Source organism: Opisthocomus hoazin, chromosome 18 (genome assembly GCF_030867145.1).
Source record: "Opisthocomus hoazin isolate bOpiHoa1 chromosome 18, bOpiHoa1.hap1, whole genome shotgun sequence".
NCBI lineage: Eukaryota > Metazoa > Chordata > Aves > Opisthocomiformes > Opisthocomidae > Opisthocomus > Opisthocomus hoazin.
In genome coordinates, this window is record NC_134431.1 from 18,888,496 (window position 1) to 18,908,585 (window position 20,090).

The following is a 20,090-nucleotide window of genomic DNA, read 5'->3' on the forward strand; positions in this document are numbered from 1 at the left end:
CCCAGCCCCAGCCCAGCCCAGCACCAGGCTCAGTCCCAGCCCCAGTTCCAGCCCAAGCCCCTGCTCCAGTCCCATCCCAGTCTACTTCAGCCCCTGCTTCTGCCCAAGTACCAGCCCCAGTCCCACTCCCAGCCCCAGTGCTGTCCCAGTCCCAGTCCTGTCCCAGTCCCAGACCCAGTCCTGTCTCAGTCCCAGTCCCAACCCCAGTGCCACTCCCAGTCCCAGTGCTGTCCCAGTCCTAGTCCTGTCCCAGTCCCAGTCCCAGTCCCAGCCCCAGTCCTACTCCCAGCCCCAGTCCCACTCCCAGCCCCAGTCCCACTCCCAGTCCTGTCCCAATTCCAGTCCCAGTCCCAGCCCCAGTTCCAGTCCCAGCCCCAGCCCCAGTCCTGTCCCAGCCCCAGCCCCAGTCCTGTCCCAGCCCCAGTCCCAGTCCCAGTCGCAGTCCCAGCTCCAGTCGTGTCCCAGTCCCAGCCCCAGTTCCACTCCCAGCCCCAGTCCCACTCCCAGTCACAGTCCTGTCCCAGTCCCAGCCCCAGCCCCAGTCCTGTCCCAGCCCCAGCCCCAGTCCTGTCCCAGCCCCAGTCCCAGTCCCAGTCGCAGTCCCAGCCCCAGTCGTGTCCCAGTCCCAGCCCAGCCCAGCCCAGTCCCAGCACCCCAGGAGGGGCAGGAACTCGCGTCCCGGCCGTCCTGGTGGAGTTTCCGACACAGGAAAACGCGGCGGCGCCGAGCGGGGCGGTGGGGGTGGCGGTGCCGGGAGCCATGGACTGCGAGGCCAAGAAGGGGAAGAAGGTGCGTGGGCCTGGGGCTGGCGTCCCGGGGGGTGACGGGGGGGTGGGAGCGGGCGAGACGCACGGGGACCCCGGGCTGGGGGGCTGTGGGGTCCCCACCCGCTGCCCCCCAACCGCCCGAACGGTGCAGACTCAGGGGTCAGCGAGCAGAGGGGTGCCCGGGGACCCTGAGCGCGGGTGCCAGGGCTGGGTGCCCCGCGCTGACGCGTCGCCGTGCCCGCGCTCCCTGCCAGGGCTTCGTCTCGCCCATCAAGCGGCTGGTGTTCCCCAAGGCGGCTCGGAGGCCGGCGCTCCGCGGCAGCGCGTACCGGCGCCCGCTGCACTCGGTGCCCCTCTACCCCCCCGACTACCTGATCGACCCCCAGATCCTGCTGCACGACTACGTGGAGAAGGAGGTGAAGGTGAGCGGCGAGAGGGTCCCCACGGATGCCCAGGGTCCCTGCCTGCTCGGAGGGGGGGGGCATGAGGCCACCACACCACGCAGAGACCCCCACCCGCCATGGCCCAGGGGGGTCCCGGTCCCCTCCCGGCCCGGGGAGACACCCAGGGAGGGTGAGGATGGGCTGGGGGTGCTGGGAAGCCCCCCCATCACAGGGTCTCCCTGCACCCCAGGGAGACGCATCCTGCCCATGGGGACGTGGGTGCTCCGGGGGTGGCTCTGGGACGTGGGGTGGGGGGATGCGCAGCCCCAGCCCCCCGGCCCCAGCCCCCCCTAAGCTGCCCTGGGTGTTGCCCCCCCAGTTTTTAGGCCACCTGACATGGGTGACGGCCTCCCTGAACCCCTCCAGCCGCGACGAGGTGCTGCAGCTGCTGGACACGGCCAGGGTAAGAGGGGTCCCCGCACCCTTGGGGTGCCCGGAGGGTGGGCAGCGGGTGCCCACGGGCCTGGCGCTGGTCCTGCCCCGCAGCAGCTGCAGGAGCTGCCGCTGCAGACGACGCCGGAGCAGGACAGCATCCTCAGCCTCTCGGCCCGCTGCCTCCTGCTCACCTGGCGCGACAACGAGGAGCTGATCCTGCGCATCCCCACGCACGAGATCGCCGCCGCCTCGTACCTGCGCGACGACGCCCTGCACCTCCTCATCCTCAAAACCGGTGGGTGCGGGGGTCCGGCCGGGACCACCGGCCACCCCACCGCCCGCCCCGAGCGCCCACTGTCCCCAGGGAACGAGGGGCTGGAGCCCGGGGGGTGGCGGGGAGGTGCTGGATCCGGAGGGTCGAGCACAAACCCCCCCGCATTGCCCCCCGGCTCGGTGGGGGTCCGAATCTCTGGGGCTGGGGGGGGGGGGGCACAGCCCTGGGCTCCCCCCAGCCTGGTAAGCAGGTCCCAGCCACGCTCCCAGCCCCAGTTGCCTTTAATGGTGGGAGGAGAGGAGGCTGGAAGAGACCCCCATCCCCCCCCATCACCCCCCCCCGGAGCCCCAGAGGCTCCGGCGCTTTGATCAGCAAACCCGGGCTCAGCTGCCAGGCGCGGGCAGGGTCCCTGGGGAGGGGGCTGCGCCACAGCCTGCACACGGAGCCATCCCCCCACCCCCTGCCCTGCTGCCCCCGACCCTCCTGCCCAGCCCCACTGCAGCCCCCCTGCCCCCAGCCCTCCTTCCTCGGCCCCACTGCAGCCCCCCTGCCCCCAACCCTCCTGCCCAGCCCCACTGCAGCCCCCCTGCCCCCAGCCCTCCTTCCTTGGCCCCACTGCAGCCCCCCTGCCCCCAACCCTCCTGCCCAGCCCCACTGCAGTCCCCCTGCCCCCAATCCTCCTGCCCCAACCCTACTGCAGCCCCCCTGCTCCCGACCCTCCTTCCTCGGCCCCACTGCAGCCCCCCTGCCCCCAGCCCTCCTTCCTTGGCCCCACTGAAGCCCCCCTGCCCCCGACCCTCCTGCCCCAGCCCCACTGCAGCCCCCCTGCCCCCAGCCCTCCTTCCTCGGCCCCACTGCAGCCCCCCTGCCCCCAATCCTCCTGCCCCAGCCCCACTGCAGCCCCCCTGCCCACCACCCCCTGTCCTGCTGCCCCCGACCCTCCTGCCCAGCCCCACTGCAACCCCCCTGCCCCCAACCCACGGCAGCTCCCCCATCCTGTCCCCTCCATCCCTCTGCGTCCCACCAGGCCGAGGGGACGAGGCAGCCGGGGCAGGGGCTGGGGGCTGGGCAGGGTGGGCAGCGCAGCCCCCCGCCCTGACGCCCAGCCTCTCCTCGCTGTCCCAGGCCTGGGAGTGGACCCGGTCCCCGCCGGAGCGCACCCCGAGGTGACCCCGGCCGGCGCGCCGGAGGCCTTCCCTGCCGAGAAGCGGGCGGGGGGCTCGTGGCCGGAGGAGGGGCGGCTGGGGGTCCCGACGGAGCGGCGGCACACGATCTGCAGCCTGGACTGGCGGGCGTCGCGGGGCGGGCAGGAGGCGCGGCAGGGCGGCAGCCTCGAGCGGCGGCATGGCGGCAGCTGGGAGCGGCGGCAGCGCGGGCGGCCCTCGGGCAGCTGGGAGCGGCGGCAGCCCCGCGGCGGGAGCTGGGAGCGGCGGCGGGCCGGGACCGCCGGCGGCAGCTGGGAGCGCGGCGCCGGCTTCGGCAGCTGGGAGCGGCGGCACGCGGGCAGCAACCCCCTGGACCCCCAGCAGCCCCGCCCCGACGCCTACTCCAACCTCGTCATCCTCGCCGTGCCCAACAGGGTGAGCGGCCCCGGCACGCGCCCACCAGCCCCTAACCACCCACCCACCGGCCCCCAACCACCCACCCACCCGCCCACCGGCCCCCAACCACCCGCCCACCCGCCCCTAACCACCCGCCCACCCGCCCCTAACCACCCGCCCACCCGCCCACCGGCCCCCAGCCACCCACCCACCCGCCCACCGGCCCCTAACCACTCACCCACCCGCCCCTAACCACCCACCCACCTGCCCCCAACCACCCACCCCCAACCACCCACCCACCCGCCCACTGGCCCCAAACCACCCACCCGCCCGCCCACCGGCCCCCAACCACCCACGCACCCGCCCACCGGCCCCCAACCACTCACCCGCCCGCCCACCGGCCCCTAACCACCCACCCGCCCGCCCACCAGCCCCAACCACCCACCCACCCACCCACCGGCCCCCACCCACCCACCCACCCACGCTCCCCCCCGCTGCAGGACGCTGCCGAGGAGTCTTGCGCGCTCATCTGCCAGGTCTTCCAGATCATCTACGGCGACCAGAGCATCGAGTGCGTGGACCGCGCCGGGTACCACTACACCTCCACGCCCACGCGGCCGTGGCTCGCCAGCAGGAGTGAGTGGCGGGGGACGGGCACGGGGACGGCGGGCAGCGGGTGCCGCGGCGGGGGCTTGGCCCCGGGCCCTGACCTGGGCTCTCCCTCCGCAGGCGAGAGCTGCCGCACGGACGGGACGTACGGCTACGACGCCGACTTCAGCTGCTGCAGCTCCTTGTGAGTCCGGCATCACCCCAGGGTGCTCCTGCCCCGGGTGGGTCCCCCTGCCCTGGGTGGGTGCCTCTGCCTGGGTGGGTGCCCCTGCCCTGGTGGGTGCCCCTGCCCCGGGTGGGTCCCCCTGCCCCAGATGGGTGCCCAGCCCCGGGTGGGTCCCCCTGCCCTGGGTGGGTGCCCAGCCCCGGGTGGGTGCCCCTGTCCTGGGTGGGTGCCCCTGTCCTGGGTGGGTGCCCAGCCCCAGGTGGGTGCCCTGCCCCGGGTGGGTCACCCTGTCCTGGGTGGGTGCCCAGCCCCGGGTAGGTGCCCAGCCCCAGGTGGGTGCCCCTGCCCTGGGTGGGTGCCCAGGCCTGGGTGGGTGCCCCTGTCCTGGGTGGGTGCCCAGCCCCCGGTGGGTGCCCAGCCCCCGGTGGGTCCCCCTGTCCTGGGTGGGTGCCCAGCCCCAGGTGGGTGCCCCTGCCCCAGATGGGTGCCCAGCCCCGGGTGGGTGCCCCTGCCCCGGGTGGGTGCCTGTCCCAGCTGTGGGGACGCCCCAGCCCTGCCCGACGCCGGGTGCCGTGCAGCGGGGAGGGGGCAGGCGGGCACACGAGGGGTGCCGGGACGCGCTGACCCCCCGTCCCCCCGCAGCAACAGCTCCCACGAGACGTTCGAGGCGTATTACAGCGGTGCCTCCTCGCCCTCCTGCCACCGGTCCCACCACAGCCTGGCCACCGCCGGCAGCGGCAGCGACCAGAGCGGTGCTGGGCTGGAGCAGCTCCAGGACTACATGGTGACGGTGCGGGCGCGGGGACGGGCGAGGGGCCCTGCTCGCTGCCGGGGAGGGTGCTCTGAGCCCCCCATGCCGGGGAGCAGCCGGCGGGGTGCGGGGTGCAGGGTGAGGGGGGATCCGGGGCTGCGCGCTGCCGGTGTCCCCAACCCCGACCCGTCCCCGTGTCCCCGTGTCCCCGCAGCTGCGCAACAAGCTGTCGCCGCAGGAGATCCAGCAGTTCGCCGTGCTGCTGCGGGAGTACCGCCTGGGCACGCCGGTGCGGGAGTACTGCGGAGAGCTCCTGCGCCTCTACGGTGACCGCCGGAAATTCCTCCTCCTGGGTGAGTGCCCCCCGTGTCACCCCGTACGGTCCCTTGGGGACAGGGTGCTGCTCTGGGACCCCGCTGCTGGCGGGGAGCGGGATGGGAGCCGGTGGGGCTGGCTGGCTTCGCCCCCCGGTGCTGCCCACCCGGGCAGGGTCACCCCCAGGCTGACGGCACCCACGGCAGGGATGAGACCCTTCATCCCCGACGGAGACATCGGGTACTTCGAGACCTTCCTGGAGAGCATCGGCATCCGGGAGGGCGGGATCCTCACCGACAGCTTCGGCCGCATCAAGCGCAGCATGAGCACCACGTCGGCCTCGGCCGTGCGCAGCTACGACAGCGGGTCCCTGCGCTCCGAGGCCGAGTCCTTCGACCGCCGGATCACGGACATCACCCACGACATCGAGGCGCTGGCGCGGGACGAGGGGGAGGAGGAGGAGGAGGGGGAGGAAGAGGACAACTACCTGTGAGGGAGTGCTGAGACCCAGCAGCCCCCCTCCCCGCGCCGACGCGGTGCCCAGCTTCGCCAGGGGCCCAGGTCCGGCCCCGCGCCGGGGACAGGGCGCGCTGTCCCCCACTTTGTCACCCCGGGAGGGGACGGGGGCTCGGCACCACCGCGTGCTGTCATTTCTGCAGGCTGCCATTAAATTCCGCGGTGCTGGGCTGGGGGTCGGGCTTGACGACCGCGGGGGTCTTTTCCCACCTGCCTGATCCCGTGATTCTGCGATTCGGAACGCGGGGGCTGGGAGCGGAGCGGGCTCCTCCCCGGGGAAAGGCCGTGCCGGGGTGGGGGGCTGCTGTGGCGGGGGGCTGCTCCCGGGGTCGGGGAGCTCCTGGCCGCGCCGGGCTGGCCCCGAGGGACCAGAGCAGCGTGGGGGGCCAGCGGGGGTGCGCTGGGACGGGGGCTGGTGGGCGCAGCCACCACCCAACGCCCCGGCGAGGGCAGGGCTGGGGGGTCGCGGAGTCGGGGGGGGGGGGGGCAGGGAGCTGCCGGGGCACCTCCAGCAATTTGTTTGATTTTCTTAAAAAAGTGGAGGTATGCAAATGGCCGAAGCACCCTGCCGCTTCCTCCGCCGCCCCGAGCCGCGGCACCCACTGTGGGGGTCCCGGCGGAGCTGGGGGGCCCTTTGCTGCAGCTTCGGGGGGGGGTCTGGGGGAACCAGAGCAAGGGGGGGTGGGGAGGGGGCCCCGGAGACCCTCTGGCAGGGGAGCACCAGGTGCCCTGCACCCCCCCCACCCGGTCCCCGTCATGGGGCAGTGCTCGGGGGTTGCCCCCCGCCACCCCGCGCCACCCCCGTCCCCCGCCCACGTCGAGGAGACGGCCCGGGGGCTGCGCTGGCCCCCAAACCCCCCGGCTCCCCGGGGGCTGCGGGTGGGGGGGCGAAGGGCTCTGGCCCCCACCGGGAGGGCGTCAGGGCCGCCCCGACGGCAGCGGGGTCCCCGCGGGGCCGGGTCGGGCCGGTTCCGCCGCCGTCGGTGCCCGGGGGTCCCGCTTGGACCGGGGGGACCCGCTCGGTGCAGGGCGGGGGTCCCCGCTCCCAGCCCGGCTTGGGCCCCGCGGGGCCTGGACAGGGAGGACCCGGCCGCGCCCGCCCCGTCTGGGGGGGTCCCGCGGCCCCGGGGAGCGGGGCCTTACCGGGGAGGGGCGTGGCCTTACCGGGGAGGGGCGTGGCCTTACGGGGCGGGCGCGCAGCCGGGGCGAGAAGAGCGGCGGCAGCAGCCGCGGCTCCGGGACGGGACCGGGAGCGGGACGGCGGCGGAGGTGGGAGAGGAGCGGAGCCGGGCGCGGAGCCCCGGGGGCGGGGGGAGCCCCGGTGCCGGTCCCGGGCAGCCCGGTCGCTCCATGCCAGTCCCGGGCTCCATCTCGGTGCTGGCCCCTCCCGGTGCCGGTCCCCGGGGAGGCGATGCTGGGGCGTCCCGGGGGGGCCCGGGGCGGGGGGTTGGCCCCGGCCAGTGCCCAGCGCCGTCGGGCTGCGGCCGCGTCCCAGCCGGGGGCTGCGTGCGGTTGCCGGGGGGCTTCGTCAGCGGCCGGTCCGTCGCTGGGGCATCCGTGGCGAGGGGACGCGGCGTCTGGGGCTGCCATGGGTGCTCCGGCTCTGCCCAGGCCTTGGCGCTCTGGGAAGGACGAGGAGCGGCCGCGGGGTGACTGGGAGGTGACAGCGATGTCCCTCGAGGGGAGCGGGACGGTGCCCGGCTGCTCGCCCAGCGCGGCCGGCGGTGCTGAGCACGTCGCGGGGCCTCGCTCGGCCCGGAGCTTCCTCCTCCGCCGGCACCACCGGCACCTTCTCCTTCCTCTGCGCCGAGGTCTCTCCCGGGCAAGGGCAGTGTCTCTGCGGGGGGTTCCCCCGCGCCCGCTGCGGCTCGCGGCACGACGCCCTGCGGACGCTTCCGGGGAGCGGGGGAAAGCGGGGGATTTGCATCGGCCCCGGGCGGGCGGCGGCGGGGGGCAGCTCCACCCCGGCAGAGAGCAGCCGGGGAGCGCGGCGGAGAGCGGTGACCCACGGCAGCACGGGGCCCACGGCCGCCCCGAGGAACTGGGGGGGTCACAAGCACCAGTGGTGCCGGGCGGGGAGCCCCCAGCCGTGGGGGACCCCTCCGTGGCGGGGGTCCCGCTTTGCAGCAGGCGCCGAGCGGCTTTCCCCTGCCCCGACGCTCGGTGCCTGCACCCCCGTCCGGGAAAGGCCTTTTCGGGGAAGGGCTGCGAAGCGGCTCCGCGGCCGCCGCTGTCACCTGCCCAAAATTCACAACCTCCTGGGACTTCCAGCTGAACCCGAGGAAGAACTTCTTCCCTCTGAGGGTGCCGGAGCCCTGGCCCAGGCTGCCCAGAGGGGCTGTGGAGTCTCCTTCTCTGGAGATATTCCAGCCCCGCCTGGCCGCGGTGCTGTGCAGCCTGCTCTGGGTGACCCTGCTTGGGCAGGGGGCTGGGCTGGGGGACCCACAGAGGTCCCTGCCAACCCCTGCCATGCTGGGATCCTGGGATTCTGGGATTCTCCTTTCTCTGCCCGGGGAGATCCTGTTTCCTCTCCGGGGCACCACCGGGCAGCTTGCTGGGCACCCCACGGCTGCCACCCACCTCGGCTCCGCAGGGGAGCGGAGCCCTCCGTGCCCATGGCAGCTGGGTGGGCATCGCCGCGCCGTGCCGTGCGCTGGTGCTGCGCTGGGCGGGAGCTGCTGGGAGCGGGGCTTTCACCCCTGTCGCAACGGCTTCACTTCCCCTGCCTTGGCCGCAGGATGGGTTGCGTGAAGTCGAAGCAAGCTGGTGTCCAAGAGAAGATGGCAAAAACTGACCCTGGCCCCAGCCTCCAGCAGGGCCACTACGTGAGGGACCCCACGGCCACCGGCAGCAGGGTGAGTGGGGGCCACTGGGCGAGCTGGGGGTGCGGGACTGAGCCGTCGCGGGGCTGAGCCATCGCCGGGGTTCAGCCCCTGTCTCACCAAGAGCGGGGACGGCTGCGGGCCCTGGCAGTGCCCGTGCTGCGGGCAGGGGGCTTGGCCGCGGGGTGGGAGCCCACCCGTGGGAGCCCACCCGTGGGAGCCCACCCCACGCTGGGGCAGAGCACAGAGCGAACGTGATGGGAACCAAGGAGTTGTGGAAAAAGGGAGAGAAAACAAAAGGTGTTGGGAGGGGACAGAGACGCTGGCGCTGGGCGGGGTGGGGTGTCGGGTGGTGCCGGCGCGGCCCCTCGGGTGCCCTCCTGCCCCTGCTGCCGGGGACCGGGGCTGCGGTGGGGCCGAGACCCCCCTGGGCTACGAGTCTCTGCCACCCGAGATGTCACTCTCTGGTTTTGTCCCACTTCCCAGAACAAGAACGTCCCTGGTGTGGCCGTGCCCCCACCCGAGGATGGTAGGTGCAGGGGGGCTGCCGGGGGGCACACAGGGTGGGGGGGTGCAGGGGGAGCGTGGCCTGCTCCTCCCCAGCCTGGGTCCAGTGCTGCTGGTGGCAGCGGGACGGGTCCCTCAAAGACCAGACGTGGCCGTGGTGTGGTGACGGTGGTGGCAGAGGGCGGTGCTGGGCGCGGCAGGGCCGGTGGCCGGCGTCGTGGCGGGGGTGGCCGGGCCCCCCGTCCCGTCCCGGCACAGGGAGGGGTGCCCAGGACCTCCCTCGCTGCAGGCTCGGCGGACCGCGTGGTGCTGGCACTCTACGACTACGAGGCCATGCACACTGGGGACCTGAGCTTCCAGAAAGGAGATCGGCTCAGGGTGCTGGAGGAGTAAGTGCTGCGGGCATCCCCCCACCCCGGGGTCTCCCGAAAGCTGGCCTGGCCCTGCTGGGGTCTTCATCCGGCGTCGCCGGTGCCGCGGGGTGACCCGACGCTGTCTGTGCCACAGGTCGGGGGAGTGGTGGCAGGCGCGGTCGCTGGCGACGGGGCGGGAAGGCTTCATCCCCAGCAACTACGTCGCCCGAGCCGACTCGCTGGAGACGGAGGAGTGAGTCCATCCCTCGGTGGGGTGTCCCGTGCCCCCCGCCGCGGGCTGCCCCGTGTCCTGCCCCCAGCGCTGCCCCGCGCCAGCCCCGGCAGCGTGCGTTGGTTGGTTTGGTTCTGCTGCAGGTGGTTTTTCAAGGGCATCAGCCGGAAGGACGCGGAGCGGCAGCTCCTTGGCCCCGGGAACACCGTCGGGTCCTTCATGATCCGGGAGAGCGAGACGACGAAAGGTCCGGAGGGCTGCGCGCGGCTGGAGATGGGACCCCAGCCCGGGGGCTCGGCTTCGCTGCGGGGCAGGGACTGGGGGTCCCCACAAGACCCTCGGCGCTGCCACATGTCCGAGCCCCGCGGCAGGGACGGGGGATGTGCCCCTGCGAGGCTGCTTTCGGCGTTCGGGGCGCGGGCGTAGCGGCCTCGTGCCGAGGGGGCCGTGGCAGCGCGGTGGGGAGGGGGCTGCAGCAGTGGCTCTGCCGGGTGACAGCCCTGTGCGTGCCACCGGTGCGGGACGGGTGGGCGTGCGGGGGCCGACAGCTCACCCCTCCCGGACAGGCTGCTACTCGCTGTCGGTGCGGGACGGGGACGAGCTGCAGGGCGGCGCGGTGAAGCATTACAAGATCCGGACGCTGGATAGCGGCGGCTTCTACGTCTCCCCGCGCAGCAGCTTCGACACGCTGCAGGAGCTGGTGCAGCACTACAGAGGTGAGCCCCGGGGTGCCCGGCCCCGCTGCCCCAGACGGGGCTCTGTCCCCAGGCCAGCAGAATCCCAGACTCCCAGCATGGCGGGGTTGGCAGGGCCCTCTGGGGTCACCCAGCCCAACCCCCTGCCCAAGCAGGGTCACCCAGAGCAGGGGGCACAGCACTGCGGCCAGGCGGGGCTGGAATATCTCCAGAGAAGGAGACTCCACAGCCTCCCTGGGCAGCCTGGGCCAGGGCTCCGGCACCCTCAGAGGGAAGAAGTTCTTCCTCGGGTTCAGCTGGAGCTTCCTCTGCTTCAGTTTGTGCCCATTGCCCCTTGTCCTGTCGCTGGGCACCACTGGAAAGAGTCTGGCCCCATCCTCCTGACACCCACCCTGCAGATATTTATGGGCATTTCTAAGGTCCCCTCTCAGCCTTCTCTTCTCCAGGCTGAACAAGCCCAGCTCCCTCAGCCTCTCCTCGTAGGATAGATGCTCCCGTCCCCTCCTCATCCTCGTAGCCCTCCGCTGGACTCTCTCCAGTAGCTCCTCATCTTTCTTGAACTGGGGAGCCCAGCACTGGACCCAGCACTGCAGATGGGGCCTCCCCAGGGCAGAGCAGAGGGGGAGGAGAACCTCCCTCGCCCTGCTGCCCACACTCCTCCTCATGCACCCCAGGATCCCACTGCCCTTCTGGGCACCCAGGGCACGCTGCTGGCTCATGGTCACCCTGTCGTCCCCCAGCACTCCCAGTCCCTCTCCGCAGAGCTGCTCTCCAGCAGCTCAACCCCAGCCTGCACTGGTGCCTGGGGTTGTTCCTCCCCAGACACAGGACCCTGCCCTTGCCCGTGTTCAGGAGCAGCCGGGGCCATGCAGAGGCCGAGGGACTCCTGCCCGTCACCGCTGGGCTCCCACTGCGGCTCCGGCTGTGACATGCGGTGGCTCCCAGACCTTCCCCTGGTGCAGTGCCTGGCTTGCTGGCTGTCACAGCCGTGGGTGTCGGTGTCCCCGAGTGCCTGCAGTGCCTGGGATCCCCGCTCCCCGGGCAGGCCGGTGGGGGCTGGCGTGGGGTCCGCTTCGAAGCATGGAGCGGCCGGTGAGCCAGGCGGGCTGACGGCTGTCGGCGCTCCCCGGCAGGGCAGAGCGACGGGCTGTGCCAGAGGCTCACCCACCCCTGCCGCGTGCCCAAGCCGCAGAAGCCCTGGGAGAAAGACGCGTGGGAGATCCCTCGGGAATCGCTGAGGCTGGAGAGGAAGCTGGGAGCTGGGCAGTTCGGAGAAGTGTGGATGGGTGAGAGCGAGCGGGCGGCAGCTGGGAGGAGGATGAAGGTGGTGGTGGAGGAGGAAGGGTGAGGGAGAGGAGGTGGAGGGATGGGGGGGTGGGAGAGGCAGGGAGGGAGCGACCTGTGGGAGAGGAGCACGGGGAAGTGGAGGTGGCCCTGGCCCTATGGCAGGGACTGCTCGGGGCTGGGTGCGTGGGGCCAGCCCTGGGCTGCGCGTGGTCGTCAGCCCTCGTGCAGCAGCTCCATCTTTGGCTCCAAAATCCAGTGCTCCCAGTGCCCGGGCACTGGGCAGGCTGGGAATGGTCTGGTCTCTCGTGCAGCAGCTCCATCTTTGGCTCCAAAATCCAGTGCTCCCAGTGCCCGGGCACTGGGCAGGCTGGGAATGGTCTGGTCTCTCATGCGGCAGCTCCATCTTTGGCTCCAAAATCCAGTGCTCCCAGTGCCTGGGCACTGGGCAGGCTGGGAATGGTCTGGTTTCTTGTGCAGCAGCTCCATCTTTGGCTCCAAAATCCAGTGCTCCCAGTGCCTGGGCACTGGGCAGGCTGGGAATGGTCTGGTCTCTCGTGCGGCAGCTCCATCTTTGGCTCCAAAATCCAGTGCTCCCAGTGCCCGGGCACTGGGCAGGCTGGGAATGGTCTGGTCTCTCATGCAGCAGCTCCATCTTTGGCTCCAAAATCCAGTGCTCCCAGTGTCTGGGCACTGGGCAGGCTGGGAATGGTCTGGTCTCTCGTGCGGCAGCTCCATCTTTGGCTCCAAAATCCAGTGCTCCCAGTGCCCGGGCACTGGGCAGGCTGGGAATGGTCTGGTCTCTCATGCAGCAGCTCCATCTTTGGCTCCAAAATCCAGTGCTCCCAGTGTCTGGGCACTGGGCAGGCTGGGAATGGTCTGGTCTCTCGTGCGGCAGCTCCATCTTTGGCTCCAAAATCCAGTGCTCCCAGTGCCTGGGCACTGGGCAGGCTGGGAATGGTCTGTCGTGCCGCCCCGCAGCTACCTACAACAAGCACACCAAGGTGGCGGTGAAGACGATGAGGCCGGGCAGCACGTCCGCCGACGCCTTCCTGGAGGAGGCCAACCTGATGAAGACGCTGCAGCACGACAAGCTGGTGAAGCTGCACGCGGTCGTCACCAAGGAGGAGCCCATCTACATCATCACCGAGTTCATGGAGAAAGGTGGTGGCCGTGGGCCGGGCTGGGCACCCGGGTGCAGCAGGGATGGGGCAGGATCGGCCCCTCCTGCGTCCGTGGGTCGGCCGTGGGCTCTGCGCCGGCTGCCGCGGTGCTGGGAGCGGGGATGGCTCCTGCCATGGCGTGTCCGAGCGCTCTGGGGCAGGGTGCGGGGCAGGGGGCTGCGGTGACAGCCCTGGGAGAGGGAGGGATGGGGACAGGGGACAGATGAGGACGAGGGAGCCTGCAGCGGGGCTTGCTCCTCCGCCTGGCCCGTGGGAGCGGGGTGGGGGTCCGCTGTGTTCCCCGACTGCGTCCCCGCGTCGTGCCTGGCTCCCCAGGACCCTGTGCCACCCCGAGGGTGGGCGCGGGCTCCGGCTGAGCCGTCAGCCCCGGCCCCTTCCCTGTCCGCAGGGAGCTTGCTGGATTTCCTGAAGAGCGAGGAGGGGAACAAGCAGCCGCTCCCGAAGCTGATCGACTTCTCTGCCCAGGTGAGGAGGGAGCAGATGCTCCCCGCTGCCCCTGGGATGGGTGAGCGGGGGCCCGGGGAGCACAAGCGCTCACCCGGGGCTTGGGCAGCGCCTGGCTGGAGCAGGCGGACGTTGGGGTGGTGGGGATGCGGGAGGGGAGCCGGCGAGGCTGCCCTGGCACCCTGCGGGCTGGCGGCTGCCTGCTCGCCCCGCGGGTCCGGCCGCCGGCGCGGCATCGGGCAGGGGTGGAAGGAGAAGCGGTGGCTGCTTCCCCGCCAGCCCGTGCCCTGCAGCACGGAGCCGGGGCTTTGGCCGAGGAGCAGGGAGCTCTCTCTCTCTCTGCCACCCTCGGTGCCGTTGGGTTTTGTGGAGGTCGCGGGGGGCGAGGGTCGGGGCTTGTTTTCACCGCTCGCGTTTGCGCGTCCCCGGTGCCGGTCGGCGTGGCCCGTCGGAGCCCGGGGCTCCCCGGGGAGCGGCGGTGGCAACGCTATCGCTTTCTCCCCATCGCTGCTGATGTGACAGTTCCCCGCGAACCCCCCGCTCCGCGTGACGGAGCCTCGTCGCCAGAGCTGGCGAGAGCCCCGCCAACCCCTGCGCGGCCGCACGCCCGCCCCATGCCCACCCTGTGCCCACCCGGTGCTGGGTGCTGAGCCGCCGGAGCTGTGGGAGCGCTGGGCTTTGGGGGCTGCGCAGGAGCTCGGCGGCCGGAGCGCTGCGCTGCGTCGGCGGTGCCGGGGAGGCTGAGCGGGGCACAGTTCCTCGCGGGGAGCACTGGGTGCTGTGTCCTGCGGGAGGTCGGTGCTGCGGTAAAGCCACCCACCCACCAAAGAGTCCAGCGGAGGGCTACGAGGATGAGGAGGGGACTGGAGCATCTCCCCTACGAGGAGAGGCTGAGGGAGCTGGGCTTGTTCAGCCTGGAGAAGAGAAGGCTGAGAGGGGACCTTAGAAATGCCCATAAATATCTGCAGGGTGGGGGTCAGGAGGACGGGACCAGACTCTTTGCAGTGGTGCCCAGCGACAGGACAAGGGGCAACGGGCACAAACTGGAGCAGAGGAAGCTCCAGCTGAACCCGAGGAAGAACTTCTTCCCTCTGAGGGTGCCGGAGCCCTGGCCCAGGCTGCCCAGGGAGGCTGTGGAGTCTCCTTCTCTGGAGATATTCCAGCCCCCCTGGCCGCGGTGCTGTGCAGCCTGCTCTGGGTGACCCTGCTTGGGCAGGGGGTTGGGCTGGGGGACCCACAGAGGTCCCTTCCAACCCCTACTATTCTGTGATTCTGTGAAAGGGCTGTCACGGGCCGGGGGAGGCAGGAGGACTCGGTGGGGATGGGGATGTTTTCAGGAGGTGATTCTGAGCACAGCTGAGCGTGCTGTTATACATCCAGCTTTGTGCGTGCAACCGTTTGTGCGGCCACTGTCACATCCCCGCTGCTTCTGCGGTGTCCCCAGACACTGGCTGGACCCAGGGACCCTCCCAGCCGAGCTTGGTCCCTCTCTGAAATCATTCGCAGAGGTACCGGAGCAGGGGGAAAGGCAGGACGGGAGCCCAGACCCCGGGGTCAGATGGGGTCGCTGGCTGCTGGAGCCGGCTGCGCCAGGGTCTGCGGCTTGGCTGCGCGCTCCTGCTCGCCATCTGCTCCCGGCAAGGCGGCTCTCACGGCCACCCCGCTCGGAGGGGCTGCTCTCCGCAGCGCTGAGGAGCAGCTGGGCTTGGTGGTCCCGGAGGGCTTTCCCAACCGGACTGATTCCGTGCAAGGCTGAAGCGCTTTCCCGGGCCGGCAGCTGGCGAGGCTGCACCCAGCCTTGCGCCGGGGCTGAGTCACGGGGCGCAAAGCTGCATGTGGTCGTAGAAATAACCCTGCCGCTCTGCAGCGCTCGTTTGCTTCTGTGTTTTGTGGGGAGCGCTGTGAGCGACTGCGCCTTTCCCTGGCCCGGCTTGTGCGGGTGTGACGGGGATGGGGTGTCCCGTCCGGCTGTCCCGGCCCCTTCGCTCCCGCACGCTGGTGGCACCCAGGCGCGGGATAACTGGGGCCAAATGTGGGGTAACTGGGGCCAAATGTGGGGTAACTGGGGCCAAATGTGGGATAACTGGGCCCAAATGTGGGGTAACTGGGCCCAAATGTGGGGTAACTGGGGCCAAATGTGGGGTAACTGGGGCCAAAAGTGGGGTAACTGGGGCCAAAAGTGGGGTAACTGGGGCCAAATGTGGGGTAACTGGGCCCAAACGTGGGGGCTGGTTGTGCACACCCCAGCTCACCCCTGCACTGATCGAGGCTGCGAGCGGCCGCAGCCGCCGAGCGCAGAGACTTCGGAAGACGGAGGCGGGGGGATCTGCAGGGGTGGTCGGAGCCGTGCTGTCCCCCGGCAGGACGGGCTCTTCACAAATGGCCCCTGAAGACCCCGGGCATGTCCCCACCCTCCTCGGGAGACCCCGCCGCCCTGCTTTTCCGTCCTCACCGAGGAAGCTGTGCAGTGCTCACTGCAGCAGTCGCAGTCCGCTCGTTGTCCCCGTAGTAGGGAGGGAGAACAATTTACTCCCTGCTTCCCTCAGGGAGTGGCTGCGGTACCTGGAGACGGCTCTCGCGTCTCCTCTGAGCGCAGGGTGGGTGATGTACCCCCTCCTCACAGCTGCGTGGCTGCGGGTCGGGGTTGTGCCTCGCCCCGTGGACACCCGCAGCCGCTTGCTGGGGAGCGCGCCCGCTCCTCGGTGCCGTTCTCACACGTGGGCTGAAACGGGTCGCGCTGGGCCGGTCACCCCAGCGCTGGGCTCTTCTGCGGGGGATCCCCTGCACGAGAGCGGCTCCCACGCCGCGGCGTCAGTCCCGTCTCTGGCTGTGACCCGGCCTCCTGCCAGCCCCTTCACAAGTTCCCCCCTCTCCGCTCCCCGGTAACAGCCGCGTCGGGGAGGTTGTGTTATTTCAGACGGCCTCTTTGCATTTCTCTCTTTCCCCTTTTGACAGATTGCAGAAGGAATGGCTTTTATCGAGAAGAGGAACTACATCCACAGAGACCTGCGAGCTGCCAATGTTCTGGTGTCGGCCACACTGGTGTGCAAGATCGCGGACTTTGGGCTCGCCAGAGTCATCGAGGACAACGAGTACACGGCCCGGGAAGGTGCGGGAGGCCGGGGGGGGTGGTGGGATTCCCTCCGAGCCGCTTTCCAGCCGGTAACCTTGGCAGCGAGGACCCTGGGAGGGACCTGCTGTGCAAACGGGCAGATTTGCATCGCTTCACCTCTTCCTCTTCTGTTTGTTTGTTTGTTTCTTTCTTGTTCCCCATATTTCACCACCAGTTCCTCAGCGTTCGGGTCAGAGCTCACGTCCCCCATTGGATCTCTTTGCCCAGGTGCCAAGTTTCCCATTAAATGGACCGCACCAGAAGCCATCAACTACGGATCTTTCACTATAAAATCAGACGTCTGGTCCTTCGGGATCCTCCTGACGGAGATCATTACCTACGGGCGCATCCCGTACCCAGGTAAGGGGGTGAAATGCCTCCTCTGCTCCACCTCCAGGACCCCATCGCTGGGATCCGCGTCTCCGTGGAGTTAGATGGCTGAAAACAGAGCGAACGGTGAGAAATGGGACTCTCGCACTGGGAGCAGAGCTCAAAGACAGTAGCACGAGGTCCCAAGGTGGCAATTCCGCCTGTGAGCCGTGGAGAGGGGCCCAGAGCACGAGGCGGGCGGGAGCAGCCTGCGCTGCGTCCGCTGCGGGGCACGAGCTCGCCTCGGATGGGTCGTGAGGAAGATTTTCTCCCTGGGAGCCCTCGGTGGACACCGGCTGTTTTCATCGACCTGAAATCCGTGCCGACGTGACACGGGGCCCCACTTCTCAGCCTCCACGAAGCAGAGCTGGGACATCTCCTCTGGGGAGCCCACAAAATGCGTCCGGGGAGCGCCAACCTCGGGGTGCCCGCTGCTCTGGGGGAGGGGCAGCTGCTCTGCCTGCTGCCTGGGGGCTGATCCTGCGAGGAGGCCCCGAGCCCCTCCGGCTCCAGGGGAAAGCAGCAGCAGGCAGGGTCTCTAAAAGAGCTGCTCTCTCCGTTTCTGAAACAGAAGGTGATGTTTCTCGTGTGCGAGGGCAGCTGGCTCGCCCCAGGCTGGGCTGCAGGGCGCGGGGAGGGCGGGTGTCGCACCCCGCGGGCTGCTGGCTCACGACTCGGCGGCACAGCACGCACCCGTGGTTTTCCACCTCCTGAAGCACGTTTGGAAGCAGCACATCAGTTCAGGGCTGAGAGCTGGGCCAGGTATTTTCGGGAAGGCTCAAACCAGCTGTAAATCAGCAGCAGCAGGAACCGCCCTGCATTTTATATTAATTGTTTCTTCGGTAGCTTTTTTCCAGGGGAAACGATTTTGTACAAGAAAAGTAAAAATGGCCACAAACTGACCATGCAGGATGTGGGGTGGCGTAGAGGGTTGTTGGGGAGGGACCAGTTCTGCTGTCACACGAACTTATCTTTGTCAGTGACACTGGAAGAGACGGCTCGTTAAAGACTCAGCGGATGGAGAAGTGTAGCCTTTATTTTGTGGAAATTTATAAAAACTGAAATTGGTACAAAACTGCTTGCTACAACCAACACAGCAGCTCCGCTGTCCACGCGCTGCCCTGAGCGGGAGTAGGAGCTCCCCCGTCCCAGCCCCTCTAACCTGTCTTTTATCTCCCCGGTGACGTTGCCTGTAGGGCAGGTGGTTTCTTGGTTGTTTTCATGCATTTTATTTTTAAATAAACCAGTGATAAACCATGAAACGTTCACCTGTGCTGCCCTGTTTCTCCAGGGATGTCGAGCATGGAGGTGATCAAGGCCCTGGAGCGCGGGTACCGGATGCCCCGCCCAGAGAACTGCCCCGAGGAGCTGCACGACATCATGACGAGGTGCTGGAGCACCAAACCCGAGGATCGGCCCACCTTCGAGTACACGCAGAGCGTGCTGGAGGATTTCTTCACCTCAACGGAGAGCCAGTATCAGCAGCAGCTGTAACGCAGGACGCTTGGTGAAGACAGCAGCTGCGCCGCGCTACACGCGCCGCGGCAGCGAGCACACGCACCCTGCTCTCTCCTGTCCCACCCGTGGGCTGCCTGCGCACCCCCTCCCCCCTGGAACCGGGGCCCTCCCGGCGCGGCGGGGCAGGAGGAGGCTGCGCTCGGGGCAGCTCCCGGGGCAGCCGGACGGAGGGGGCCGCGCCACGGGGCCGTACCTTGTGCCTTCCACGCGTGCCAGCGTGCCCGCAGGGCAGCTGCTCTGGGAAGCGCTGGCTGGACGGTGGGTGCCTGCGCTGGCAGCACCTCGTAAGGAGGGACGGGGCCGGGCGCTTCAGCTACAAAGAAAAAAAACCCAGAGTATTATTATTTTTTTAATCCTTCCAAGATCTTAGAATCACAGAATCGTGAAGGTTGGAAAAGACCTCGAAGATCACCAAGTCCAGCCATCACCCCAACCCCCCCACGCCTGCTCAACCACGTCCCGCAGGGCCACATCCCCACGGTGTTTGAACCCCCCCAGGGATGGGGACTCCCCCCCTGCCCTGGGCAGCCTGGCCCAACGCCTGACCGCTCTTCCAGGACAGAAATTTTCCGTAATATCCAACCTGAGCCTCCCTGAGGCACCCTGAGGCTGTCACCTCCAGTCCTATTGCTGTCTTATCACGCTGTTTTGCAGAAGTTGGTGGTTTAGCTGCAGCGGCTGTGGCACGATGCCGCAATGCGCCGGGCCTGCTGGGCAGAGCCCCTGCCCCGGTCCCTGCGTGCTGGGGAAATCCCGGCGGATTCCCACCCAGGCACGCTGCCGTGCAGCACACCAGCTCGTCCTCGACGCAGGCTCCTGGGTGTTGGATGCTGGGCGTCGCAGAATCACAGAATGGTTTGGGTTGGAAGGGACCTTGAAGATCATCTGGTTCCAATCCCCCTGCCATGAGCAGGGACGTCTCCCACCAGCCCAGGCTGCTCAGAGCTCCATCCAGCCTGGCCGTGAGAACTGCCAGGGAAGCGCGTCTCGCTCTCCTTGCCCTCCCAGTTGCCTTCCGAAGCGCGTCCCCGCTCTGCAGGGTGGCGGTTGGGGCAGGCGCGTGATGCCAGGACGGATGGACGGATGGACGGACGGGCAGATGGTGTTTTACGAGGCGGCCCCTGGCCGGGTGACCCCGGGGTGCCTTCGGGGGGGCTTCTCCAGCCGAGGGTAGCCCCAAGGCGGCCGCTGCCAGCCCAGGAGCCCTGTCCCAGCACGGCGAAGCCCCCGGCTCCGCTGGCAGGCGGGATTCAGCGTCTGCCGGGGCTGAATTGCCAGCAGCAAGCCCGGCGCCCCTCGCGCACTCACTCGATGCCGTTATTTCTGGTATTTAACGATGGGTTGTTTAGGGAGAAGGAGGAAGTGGGTTTTTTTACGGTTGCGCTGTAGGCGCTGCAGCAGGGAGGCTCTGGGCCTGTGGTTCTGCTTCCCTCACACAGAGCGGCCAATGCTGCTCCGTCCCCTTCAGACGCTTCCTTCCGCAATCGCTGAGGCCTTTACAGACCTCCGGCCCTTCCTCCCGCTCCCCGGCCCGGGCGGGGCGAGGCCGGGGCCCGCAGCACCCCTGGGAGCGGGGGGGTCGGGCCGCAGGGAGCGGGCCGGGCCGTCCCGGGCCTCCCGGCCGCAGCGCCCGCACCCAACATGGCGCCCGCGGCGTCGCGCCCGCACCCAACATGGCGCCCGCCCCTCGGGCCAAGGCCTCTGCCCTCAGCAAAGATGGCGGCGCGGCGCGGACCGCCCCCCCCCCCCCTCGCTCCCCGGGCCTGCTCGGCGGGGCGGGAAATCCGGCGGGGCCCGGCCCGCCCGGCGGCGG

The 20,090-nt window shown here is 69.8% G+C and overlaps 2 protein-coding genes across 2 annotated transcripts; both read left to right on the plus strand.

Annotated features, from left to right (window-relative positions):
- The first annotated feature begins 719 nt into the window (after positions 1 to 719).
- CCM2L (CCM2 like scaffold protein) lies at positions 720 to 5,932 on the plus strand. The gene is made up of 10 exons (XM_075438349.1): positions 720 to 789; positions 1,022 to 1,189; positions 1,530 to 1,613; positions 1,697 to 1,880; positions 2,985 to 3,439; positions 3,901 to 4,036; positions 4,130 to 4,193; positions 4,818 to 4,965; positions 5,141 to 5,279; positions 5,448 to 5,932. Exons 1-10 carry the CDS (start codon positions 760 to 762, stop codon positions 5,732 to 5,734), a joined length of 1,695 nt encoding a protein of 564 aa, XP_075294464.1. The 5' UTR covers positions 720 to 759; the 3' UTR covers positions 5,735 to 5,932.
- A 1,033-nt stretch (positions 5,933 to 6,965) lies between these two features.
- HCK (HCK proto-oncogene, Src family tyrosine kinase) lies at positions 6,966 to 18,608 on the plus strand. The gene is made up of 13 exons (XM_075438353.1): positions 6,966 to 7,026; positions 8,495 to 8,612; positions 9,066 to 9,108; positions 9,376 to 9,475; positions 9,594 to 9,692; positions 9,815 to 9,918; positions 10,238 to 10,387; positions 11,500 to 11,652; positions 12,632 to 12,814; positions 13,223 to 13,299; positions 16,234 to 16,387; positions 16,619 to 16,750; positions 18,051 to 18,608. The coding sequence occupies exons 2-13, from the start codon at positions 8,496 to 8,498 to the stop codon at positions 18,251 to 18,253; spliced, it is 1,515 nt and encodes a 504-aa protein (XP_075294468.1). The 5' UTR covers positions 6,966 to 7,026; position 8,495; the 3' UTR covers positions 18,254 to 18,608.
- The last annotated feature ends 1,482 nt before the right edge of the window (positions 18,609 to 20,090 follow it).

What these genes read in the sequence shown, in the direction of transcription:
- CCM2L (XM_075438349.1), top strand. Translation starts at nt 760, where the DNA reads ATGGACTGCGAGGCCAAGAAGGGGAAGAAG. An exon ending in AGCTGCTGGACACGGCCAGG is followed by an intron (nt 1,614 to 1,696) that starts GTAAGAGGGGTC and finishes CCTGCCCCGCAG; the next exon opens with CAGCTGCAGGAGCTGCCGCT. An exon ending in TCCAGGACTACATGGTGACG is followed by an intron (nt 4,966 to 5,140) that starts GTGCGGGCGCGG and finishes GTGTCCCCGCAG; the next exon opens with CTGCGCAACAAGCTGTCGCC.
- HCK (XM_075438353.1), top strand. Translation starts at nt 8,496, where the DNA reads ATGGGTTGCGTGAAGTCGAAGCAAGCTGGTGTCCAAGAGAAGATGGCA. An exon ending in GACTCGCTGGAGACGGAGGA is followed by an intron (nt 9,693 to 9,814) that starts GTGAGTCCATCC and finishes GTTCTGCTGCAG; the next exon opens with GTGGTTTTTCAAGGGCATCA. An exon ending in TGATCGACTTCTCTGCCCAG is followed by an intron (nt 13,300 to 16,233) that starts GTGAGGAGGGAG and finishes CCCTTTTGACAG; the next exon opens with ATTGCAGAAGGAATGGCTTT.